At 41.6% G+C, this 12,016-nt stretch overlaps 1 protein-coding gene across 1 annotated transcript in view; it reads left to right on the forward strand.

Annotated features, from left to right (window-relative positions):
• The first annotated feature begins 6,548 nt into the window (after positions 1 to 6,548).
• Positions 6,549 to 12,016, forward strand: part of LOC146496075 (glutamate receptor ionotropic, NMDA 3B-like) — an 84,356-nt gene continuing 78,888 nt past the window's right edge. Inside the window, exon 1 of the mRNA XM_085143988.1 lies at positions 6,549 to 7,536. Within this exon, the coding sequence (XP_085000114.1) occupies positions 7,003 to 7,536 (534 nt within the window). The 5' untranslated portion in view covers positions 6,549 to 7,002. The remainder of the gene's footprint in view (positions 7,537 to 12,016) is intronic.

A 12,016-nucleotide genomic window follows, 5' to 3' on the forward strand; every position in this document is an offset into this window, starting at 1 on the left:
AATGGGAGCGTCTCATCATGGATGTGCCTCTGACAAATCTGCAGCAACTGTGTGTGAGGCTATCATGTCAATATGGACTGAAATCTCTGAGGAATGTTTCCAGCACCCTGTTGAACCTGTGCCGCAAAGAGTTAAGCCAGTTCTGAAAACAAAAGGGGGTCCAACCTAACATTTGCAAGGTGTACCTAATAAAGTGTCAAATGAGTTTACATATAAATGTATCAGAATATATACTCATGACATAAAATAAACCAAAAAAACGCATTCACAGAACAAAACACACACGCACACACACACACTGTGTGGATTTGTCAGACATGTGCAGAATTTTGCCAGACTGTACACATATACAATTACAAAAGCAGACACACTCACTTTTTAAATAGAGGCACACACACAGACACACACACTGGGCATACATACACATGCAGAGTGCTTCTGTTGCTTCTAGATAAGTCTCTCTCCATAGACCACTGTCTTTGTACAGTAGAGAGAGCAGAGGGTGAGAGGAAGTCAGAGAAATGAACTCATGTCATTAATTTGTTTCAACTCCAAAGACACAAAGCATGCCAAGCCCAAATCTCACGTAAACATTCGCACTTCTCCACACTTGTGTACTCCCTACAGCCTTTCCAGCTTTGCTACAATCGATTGTCTTTATTTTTTCTGTTGTATTCTTTCTTCTTTTCTTTCTTCTCCACCGTTCTTCTCCTCTCGTGTCACTGTCTTGCTACTTGTTTGTGAATATTGTGCTAAAAGGTGATATTAATGCCTTTAGAGCTGTGCCAGGAATACTAACACACAGCTTCCCAGCATTTCAGCACCCTCTGTGCTACCTGGGTTTGTACTGCCAGATTACTTAGGATTACATTTGCACACAGCCGCACAATGACACACTGACACACACATGCATAGGCATAAACCATTTCTCCTCACAGAAGAGCACTCACCCTTACTCAAATTGGCAGTCGTTGTTGGCTCACCCCTCAGTTGAACCACTATGTTCTCCCGCAGTCTTTTACTAGTGTAATTGAAGTTTCGGTTCAGGAATGAATCACTGATGTGGTTTAATAGTGTGGGTTGTATGTTTGGGGGCAAAATGGCAAATTTGCTGTCTACCTCAAAGAGACATGAAATTTGAAAGGAAGAGTAAGGCAGTGGGAGGAAAAGATCAGAGGAAAACCAGGATGAAGGTGAAGGCAGGAGGAAATGGGTGGAGCTGGATAGATAAACGGAAAGGAAACGGATCAAGAGCGGATGTGTGCACATTTAAAATGCAGAGACAGAGGGTTTGGTAGAAGGAGGGCCAGAACAAACAGAGGGCAGTAGGTGTTGAGCGAACAAGAGAAGCGATCTCACACTGTGAAACGGAGACACAGCTCCGCTAGCAAAGATGAAGGGGTGCTTAATTGGGTTTCTGATTCCGGCTTAATCCTATCCTCAATATTAATCCCTTACAATGTACATAATCATAATAAATACATCCACGGGGAGAAACTGTTAATAGGAAACTGTAATGCAGATAAAGAGTGCATGCGGGACACCTGTATACAACCTTTGGGGACACACTGAGGGCATGTCTCATTCATCTTTCCCCCGTGCAGTGTTTTGAGCACCAAATAGAGTTTGAAATCACGCTTGAGACTCTAAATAACATCTTGCCCCAGGAACATATTGTGCTGATGAAATATAACTGTATCACTGTTGTATTCTTTAACAATGGTTTATATCCATGCGAGGCAGCAACAAGTGGAAATAAGTCAACTTGCCCCAAAACAAAAATACATTTTGGGGACCTTGTTTATCAGCTCTGCTTGTGCCAATTTTGAAAAAATACTCTTTCTGACTCATGTTCCCAGTGTTTTAGTTTGTCATGTTGCCACTTACTAGCCTCTAGAGTGTTCTATACCTAGAATTCATGTAACATATTTCACAGTTAATTATTTTTATTCAGGTTTTGGATTTAATTCATGCTCGTGTCTTATTTTTGAATGATCAAGCAGGTCTTTCAATAAATTTTTAGAGTGGTTTGTGTATTGTATTTAATTTATTTTGCCCAGCTTGTTTAACGAAGTGAATTCTAAGGTCTTGCGGTAAAAATGTTGTACATTGTTGTACAATATGACCATGTACAAATCATCCCAGTATTGGCGCAAATCCAAGATTAAACTACTTTTAAACGACTATAACGAATACACATCAGCTTTATTGGTGTTTGATTGACACATCATGTCACGATCGAACAGGGAGGATTCAAACGCAGGACTCTGAATAATGCAATTAAGTGAGTTTATTTACAGGTAGACAGCAAATATGGTCGGGGTGGGAAGAAAGAGAGCTCCAGGGAATCCAGGGAAGGGAACACACATCCAAACTCACTCTACACAGATGTCCACTCACACTCATGCTCGCTCGACAGGGTTTGAGAGGAAACAGAAGGGATTCCAGGAGGGTCTGCATAGGAGAGGAAACACACATTAGAGAATCAGCATAGCACGATGAGGGATTCAGGAATTACAAAGAGACCTGGGGCTACACTAACTGTGATAAGTACAACGATCCAGTGAAGAACATCACGGAGTAGGCCCAAATGAAGATGATGAGCAGCAGGTGAATAAATTGCAGCCAGGTGTGTTTGCCAAAGGTGGGAAACTGCAAAAAAGAGTACTGCCCAGGCGGGGGAGGAGTGAGGAAGAGGAGAGAGAGAGAAACAGAAGCACAACAACAAACACTGACAGGGCAGAGGAGAGGACTGGAGGACCACACATATGGGATGCGCCTAACTAGGAAGGGCCTTTATTTATACCACCCCTCCCTTAAAGTTGGGAGACTCCAGTTCCTCTTTTTCCAGGTAAATAACAATTTAACCCTCCTCAATGCATCATTAATGAGACTATATGATAATAATATAAAATTCTGTCCTGGAACTTTTTTTTATACATGCAAAACAATACATTTTAAGCTTTGAAAAATGGAATCCGCCTCATATTACTCATTGTGGTTTGGTCCAGTTGCAAAGATGAGCTTAAAATTCATTCATAATTCATTCATTCTTAAAATTCATATGTGCGACATTGTTGTTTGCTTCTAACTCTCATGAGAATAAAACATTTGTGCTTGTAGCCAGCCTGCATTTTGCTAGCTTCATTACCTCCCGGTTGAATTGGGTTTTTCTTATTGTTACCGGGCAGCCATGTCTCCTAGTGCATGTTTACAAGGTAGTAGGCGCGTGGTACTTGTATGCAACTGCACTTGCTGAATTTTGACCCATTTTATGATTTTTGTGTTTCAGCCAAAGTGAGAAACAACCCTAGGAACATCCCTGGTCTCGTTTACATATGGTATGGCAAAATCTTCTCCCAGCATATTATGTTTCCCTCTTACTTTTAAATTGTCTATAATGTTGTAATGCCATCATAGTACTCAATATGTTGCAAAAAGTAGATGAAGGGATAAAGTTATAGAGGGATAAAGTTAATGAGCCATGCCATGAATCTATGGGAAAGAGTTGTTGAAGCTACGTTACAAAGAGTGGTGATGCTCAGCAAGCAGCAGTGTGGCTTCATGCCAAGAAAGAACACTACACATGCAATGTTTCCTTTGAAAGTGTTAATGAAGAAGTATTGAGAAGGTCAGAAGAAGTTGCACTGTGTCTTTGTAGAGCTGAAGAATGCATTTGATAGGATGCTTAGAGAGGAACTGTGGTACTGCATGAGGAAGTCAGGAGTGGCAGAGAAGTATGTGAGGATAGCGCAGGACATACATGAGGCAGCAGTGAGGTGTGCAGTAAGAGTGACAGAACAAGTTCAAGGTGGGTTTGGCTCTGAGCTCCTTCTTGCTTATAAGAGTGATGGACAGGTTGACAGATGAGGTAAGGCAGGAGACTGTGATGTTTGCAGACAACACTGTGATCTATAGTGAGATTAAAGAGCAGGTGGCAGTGAGCCTTAAGAGATGGAGGTATGCACTGAAGACAAGAGGAATGTCAGTAGAAGCAAGACAGCGAATGAGACAGGTGTAACTGTAAGGTTGCAAGGAGTAGATCAAGTGTGAGTGAAGGAAGATGAATTTACATACCTGGGGTCAAAGCAACAGGCAGCACAGGCAGAGAGGAGTGGGTGGAGACGAGTGTCAGGGGTGATTTGTTACGGAAGGACAGCAGCAAGAGTGAAAGGGAAGGTTTACAAGATGGTGATTAGACCTGCTGTGATGTACAGTTTGGAGATGGTGGCTCTAACAAAAAGACAGGAAGCAGAGTTGGCAGGGTTGAAAATGTTAAGTTGTTTTGTTGGGAGTGACCAGAATGAGCAAGATTAGAAGGACAGATCAGGTTGAACAATTAAGAGACAAAGTTAGAGAAGCAAGGCTGAGATGTTGCAGAGGTGCTTAAAAGTGGCATATTACATCAGAAAATGAATGGCCACCTTTTCAAAAAGGATTTAATTTGAAAAAAAAAACTTTCAGTCCTCTTTTTGCTTCGAATCAATCTTTATGACACTTACAGCAGTCTAATACTTTTTGTGCTCGGAATTTGTGCATTTTAGAACAATCTTTGCCATCAATAGCTCTCTGTACAAATCGAAGTCATCTAGAAGCAGCAAACTTATTTCTATATTTGATTGTCTGGCTGGCTTAATACTATTGTAATACTTAATACTATATACTTAACACTTTTGGACATGTGCAGGGGAGGGATAGTGGATATAATGGACAAAGGATGTTGAATATGGAGCTGTCAGGCAGAAGGAAAAGAGAATGACCACATAAGAGGACAGTGGAGGTTAAGGTGCTAAGAATAGGGTGCGATCAAGGATGATGAGCCACTGTGGTTGGTGACGCCTAACAAGAAGAAGATTGTAAGTTTTTTTTTAATTATCTGAATTATTTACTGTGCATGTTTTATGTCATCAGTTATATGTCTCATAAGTGCCAAGAAGCCATACATAATCAAAATATAAAATAATTTTTAACATTTCTTTTTGTCTTTTTATCTAATGCACATAGCTACAAATAGCCCTAAGTAACAATGTAAAATTAAACCAAAGAAAAGAGAAAAATGTTTGCTCAAATTGATAATATATCATTTGGTTACATAACAGCTTCAACACCCTGGTGCGCTCAGACTCCCACATTATAATGAACTCGGTTTCCAGACAAACATTATCACATTTCACTACGTAAACAAACAGAAATATATTTGGAAAAACGCGTTTTATCCCTCTCCTCTGCCCAGCTTCAACAGGTACCAGAGGGAGAGTGTGTGAAGAGTCATGCAAGTTTAATGCTGCCGATTTCTGCAGTACAACAAAGCCCATAGTGTTGGTTTTCATCTTTCCTCTATTTGGAGCAAGTGGAGCATGAGGCGAAGGAGGAAAGGTAAGAAAACACTCTTTTCCCCCAACTGTCTCATATTTGTCAGTAAATCGCACTGGTATCACATCAGGTCACCCAGCAGGCTGTGAAATGACTTGTTGATCCCGGGAATGTGTGTGTGTGTGTGTGTGTGTGTGTGTGCGTTAGTGATAGACAGTCAGCGAGAGGCAGTGATACTTTTATCTGCAGGTTCGCCAAGGAAACCTTTTTAAGCCAGACCTCACAGTGAAACGGCCCTGCAACTTCACCCCATGCCAAAGCCACAGAGAGTGAGAAAGAAAGAAAAGCAGAGACGGGACATTAAAGGCATCACTGGTGTTTGACAAACAGGGAATTATCAGAAAAAGGGTGTGCGGGGACTGTGAGAACCACAGCACCACCAGCCCAGATTTCACCCGGTGGACACAAAGATTTGCTGAATGTTCCGCTCTAACGATGGCAAATTAGATCCGGGGGACAGAGAAGTGAGTGCAGAATGAATGAAAGGAGTACTGAGCACTGTCCCTTGCATGAAGCCATATTAGCATGCACAGTAGATCTCTTTTATGGCATTGGCGCTGTCCGTGGTGCTGAAAGGACGTGGTTACACAACGGGTAATGTTCTACTTGGACGGTAGGAAAGAAGTGGGTATAAATCCCGGAGGAAAATTGAGATTTCAGCGAGCTATTAGCTTTGTGTTGCCCAACCTGGCAGGAACATCGCGATCCGGCCTGCAGAGGTGCTTAAAAGTGGCATATTACATCAGAAAATGAATGGCCACCTTTTCAAAAAGGATTCAATTTGAAAAAAAAACCCACCCAACTTTCAGTCCTCTTTTTGCTTCGAATCAATCTTTATGACACTTACAGCAGTCTAATACTTTTTGTGCTCGGAATTTGTGCATTTTCGAAAGATCTTTGCCATCAATAGCTCTCTGTACAAATCGAAGTCATCTAGAAGCAGCAAACTTATTTCTATATTTGACAATACTATTGTAATACTTAACACTTATACTTAATACTATATATATATATATATATATATATATATATATATATATATATATATATATATATATATATATATATATATATATCAGATAAGACAAATCCGATGTTTTTTCAAAACTGAATGAAAACATTAACGGCAAATTTTCCCCGGGACCCGAAGAAGCGGAAGGAAATGTTACCCGACGAATTTTCATTAAAATTCAACAAGAGGCAAGCTCCGTGAGAGGTTAGATTATTGGCGGGCAGGCTCTCTCTCTCCCGCGCGCGCGCGCGCACACACACACACACACGCACACACACTTGGAGAGATGCTCACACACACACTTCACAGCTGGTGTGCCTTTCTCCAGCAGAGACTGACAGAAGCGGGGCGACCGCACTAAGCTGTGAGCGCTCTTTTCTCCTCTCCTCCACCAAGCGCGTCTTTTACTGTTGACATAAAAACTTTGAAGAGGTGAGAGTCGAAACGTCAAAACGCCGACAAATCACCGTCGACAGCGCGCATCAACAAAGAAGAAAGGGGAAAAGAAAAGAACCATCAAGTCTGAGAAAAGCGGTGGAGCCGGGAGAAAGAGGGAGCTATGCCATCTCCCGCCGAGCAGAGCCCAGTCCTCCAGTGTTGTGTGTCGGAGCTGCAGCATGGTGTCTCTTTCTGGACTCTGGACCTACTGCCTCGCCCCGGGGAGAACTCATCTCCTTTTCTTCTCTGCCAGAACGCTCCTGCTGCTTCTCTTATTAACCGTCTCTTCCTCCCCGGACGCCTGCTTCCCTCACCCACAACCTTGCCACATTCTCGCCCGGATAGGACACACCGTGCGTCTCGGTGCGCTCTTGCCGACCCGACAGCCGGCACGGATACAAAACGCGCTCAACCGCGCCCTGGCCAGCCTCCGGCATCAAGGCGGAGGGGCAGACTCCTCCACAACAACCTCTCAGCCACCTCCTCTGCTGCCCTACAACCTGAGCTTGGAAATGGTGGCTCGATCGCCCGCGGGAGGGGACCCTGAGTCATTGTCCCGTAGTGCCTGCCAGGACCTGGTGGTCAGGGGTGTGTCAGCCGTGCTCGCCTTTCCCCGCTCCAGGGAGGAGCTGATCCAGGTGGAGTTTCTCTCCTCTTTCCTGGAGATCCCCTTCGTATCTATCCTGGAGGACACAGAACCCCTTGTGACTAAGGTAGGGATTGACGCTGTGTGTCTTTCCCCGCCGTCACTGTGCACCTGTAGCAATCATCTTTGAAAGATGGCAGTGGAAAATGGTTATGTGTGTATATATCATGGCTTTCATCTTCCCAGCATCTTGCACTTCAATTAGCAGCATGCCATGACCTAACACAATTTCATCTGATTCCAAGAGCTGACATTCACCAGTAAGTCATTGACTGACCCATTAGCCTGTGGCGTGGATTTTGTTATCTGAGTTGGTGCAAAATGCTTCCTACTAGCCAGATTTTAAGGCAGACTAAAGGCAAATGGACAGTGTAAAGAACTGTGATCATCAGAGCAGTTACACTAAAGAATGATTAAAATAATACAGACAGAAATTGTGATAATGTTACATGGATAATTAATTTTTAAAAAGAGACATTTTAGTGTATCAGACTTTAACTTCTACCACTGCTGCCTTCTTCCAGCAAAGTCTGCTATTCAGACTGATTTTAGCTGAGCTCTGGTGAACCTGCAGGCCCTTAACATGCATGTTTAATATCTGGTCACTCTGACTTGGTATTGGACTGAACCCCCGAGCGAGGTGAAAATTTCTCTCTTTCTAAGCTCTTTTCTCTGTGAATCTATGTGCGTATGTGTGTGTGTGTGTGTGTGTGTGTGTGTGTGTGTGTGTGTGTGTGTGTGTGTGTGTGTGTGTGTGTGTGTGTGCCAGAAAGGATGTGTGTACTTAGAGATTGCTTCTGGCACCTTTCTGAGCCCATTCCAGCAGTTGAAATACTGATAGACAGATGTCACGGAGAAGTGTGGCTCACTCTATTAGTATGATCACATATATGCTATGTTTATGTGTGTACGTGCAAATTAGGTGGACAACACAGATCTATGTGTGTGTGCAATGTTAGTATTCTCAGCAGAACTGCCAGTCAGTCAGTGCAGCTTCTGTCACATTTGCCTACATAAAAATGTATCTATCCCACTGAGCAGCCAACTGCATCTCTGTCACCACAAACATATGAATGCACGCACTTTGCACACACATATTTAAGTATCACCATCATGTGGGGTGGGGGTACGTCTAAAATCTTTGTCCTGCCACCTCTCTTTGCCAACAATGGATTGCTTATTTCAATAAAGGTTGCATGAATGACAAGTCAAACCACTTGATGAATGTGTCGGCAGAGCAAGGAGATAAGCAGAGGAGAGTAAAAGGAGAGAAATTTAGGAGATATGAAGGGGGGAATAGAAGGGGTGAGCTGGAAGAGAGAACAGCGTTCTTTTTTTCTATAGAACTGTGCCAAGCAGTCAGAGGGCAAACAACAATCATCACTCTTTTTCTTTGTCTCTCTGTGTTGTAGCTCTCCAGTATTTTTAGCCATAATTTCAAGCGGCATTTGTGAAATGAAAGCCTTTTTTGGTTAATTTTTGTGTTTAATGCTGCACAAAAGCTTCTCTTTTTTTTCCTTGGTGTCAGACTAATCTTTCTTTTTTATTGAAGATAATGTCCAATCTTATGATGGCTAACAGACAAAAAAAGGACCAGAAAGTGGAAATTACTCCCCAGAGAATAGTTCTGAGTACAGCGTGTGACCAATAAGTGCTCTCCAAAATAAAAAAAGACAAATACAGCCATTTTGAAACACTTATTTTTTTAAAAAAAAACCTGCATCTACTGCATGTAAAACATTTCTACCTCCTTTATGATCTTGTTTTTTTGAACTTTCATACCAATGGGGTAGACTGCTGAAAACATTAGCTCATTAGTTAATAGCTTGTTTATTGTGATTCTTCTTTTCTTTTGTGATTTCATGTTTTTATATATGTGTTCTCATTACTGTCATAGATTTTGGTCTGTGGGTGGACAAATCAAGCAATTTTAGGAGACTGTAAGAAATCTTAAAGGTCAGATTTTCAAATTTCCTGAATTATGAGACTAAAATCAGGATAATTTCACCATTAAAAAATACAGTTGGTTTGGTGACGATAAAATAGCCTTTAGTCACAGCCCAAAACCAGTTTGAATTTCAGGAGAATGGCCTGTGAAGGATTGTAGTGTGTTTTCTTTCTCTCACACCCTAGGGTGCAACTCTATAGAAAGGGAGCAATGTGGGAAATTAAAGGACGCTGGCAGGAGGCGCGACAGGATCTTAAACGCACACAGAGAGGGCAATGACGAGTGGGTTAGGTCAACAGGGAGGCAAATTGTTAGCCTGTACAAACAGGGAACAGTGCACAGGTTTCACTGCTGATAGGAGAAAAACACCCAAATCAGAAGATATGATTCTAATTAAAGATGCTATTTACATTCTAGCATCAGGAGGGCGGAGAGCTCCAGAGATGGGGGAGGTGGGCTGGAGAACAGCAGAGACAAAACAAATGGCTTGGCCAAAAAAATAATAAAAAATCTGTCACAGATTGATCCAAATGAGAAGGGGAGGGTTTTTTGTTTTTTCAAAAGAGAGTCTTTCCTCCTGGGGTTTTTAAATTGTGGAAATTCTGCAGGCTACTGGGAATTGAGCCCATGTTTTTCTGGTGAACAGATACCTTTTCTGGACATCAGAGAGGGATAGAAAGACACAAAGAAAGAAATAAAGAAAGGTTCATGCACATTTAGAAAAAAACAAAACTAATTCTTCCCTTTAACTGCCAAAAGAATACTACATCAATCTTAAAACACCACAGAAAGCTAAAAGGCGACTTGTTGACTTGTTTTCCTCACAGGCTAAACAGACTTCCTCAAGGTCAAAGAAAATGTCAATGAGGGGAAAAAATAACAGTCTTTCACAAATTAATTAGTGCGTGGCACAGTTTTATTTTTCTTTCGTGACAGCTAATTTGCCATGTTTCATGTTTCATCTGACGACAACAACAAAAGAAATACTCTTCCACGTCGGGGGCGTCACGTAGCATGTGTGACATTTCTTGGAGGTTGTGATGATCGACTTTCCTGACTACCTTTAAGTGCGCCCAAAAAACTCAAACCAACCAGATGCTGAGGGGTTGAAGGGTTGTCATCATTATGCAAATTTGTCCCACAAATTGTCACATGAAATTCTCTATTGTCAATTATTCCCATGTCACAAGACTGAAAAATATTCGGCACCACTGATGAAACAGAGACATGAAAGGGCACAGACAGACACGGGGACAGAAAGACAGCCGGAGACAGGGGTCGTCTGTCCGTCTGCGTTCTCCTCTCCCTTCTTAGTCAGAAAGAGCTCTGGGACTATGTGATGTGTCTCAGTAAGGAAGTGCTTATTCTTCCAACCTACTTAAGCTAATTAGAACCACTGTATGACCCCTAACTGTAAATCTCGCTCATCCATCTATGGCATGCAGGATGGGAGGAGAGGAGCAAGGAAGAAGGGACAGAGAAGGGTGGGGAACGAAAAGGAAATGGACTTCTAATTCCCATTAGGGCCATTATGGGCATTTTGGAAGCTGATTTTTTCATCAGTAGCTTTTCATTGATTCAAAGTAAGTAATGAAATTGAGCATATTTGATATTTAAGCAAAAAAGTCCAAAAATAGCCTGGATTAACCCATTAATAAATGGGATGGGGTTTGAAATTGGTATTCTATGGATATGTTGGGGTGTTGGTAATAGTAACAATTTAATTCTGTTTTTTTTTTTTTTTTTTTTGTTAAAAGTTGGTGCAATTTGCCAACAGACATAATTGAAAAAGAACATCTATGCATTTTTAATGTGGCCGGCCTTTTTTCATGCACCGTACTATCAAACAATTCTGGATTTGCTGATAATATCACAGGAATTATTTAGTGAGATCATGATTTCTTTTTTTGAAAGTGTATTAGCGGGGAGAGCCGAAGGAAATGGTTTTGCTGATTTCTGAGTGTGATTAGGTGAGAGGGGTGGTATGAAGTGAATCCATTATTTGTCATTCTCCACAAGTGGAACTGAGTTCCTGCAGCTCACTTTACTCCCAGTTGCCATTGAAATAAACCTTGGATTTTTTCCCCCCCATAAGGTGAAAACAGAAGTCTATTTCACAGACTTTAATCCTGACTAACATTCATATTTTTCCCCTTTGTAGTTCCTTTACCTCAATTATTTCCACAAGACATTCCTCATATTATTATATTCCTTTCAATAAAGAACAGCGTTTTATTCCTATTTCACAAAGCCTATTTTGTACTAGCCTTGTATACATGCATTATGAGTACAAAGGCATATTTTGCTTGACCCAGCTTGCACCTGTTACATTGTGTTTAGTGATGCTGATAATTAAATCTCAATCTGAACTGAGCTGCTGAACCTCAAGTCCCACAGAATCGCAGCATTAACAGAACGCCATAACTGCAAATGCTGACTATCCCTAAACTGTAATTACCACAATACACACCACAAAGTAATCCAGTGTATTATTCATGAGGTCTTTACTGTTTATGATTTGAAACAACCTTTATCGTTCTGTTGGTGAACTACTTTCCCTTCTGCAATCTATCCATCCCACATTCTTTCATTAAGTCTC

Source organism: Neolamprologus multifasciatus, chromosome 19, assembly GCF_963576455.1.
Source record: "Neolamprologus multifasciatus chromosome 19, fNeoMul1.2, whole genome shotgun sequence".
Classification (NCBI taxonomy): domain Eukaryota; kingdom Metazoa; phylum Chordata; class Actinopteri; order Cichliformes; family Cichlidae; genus Neolamprologus; species Neolamprologus multifasciatus.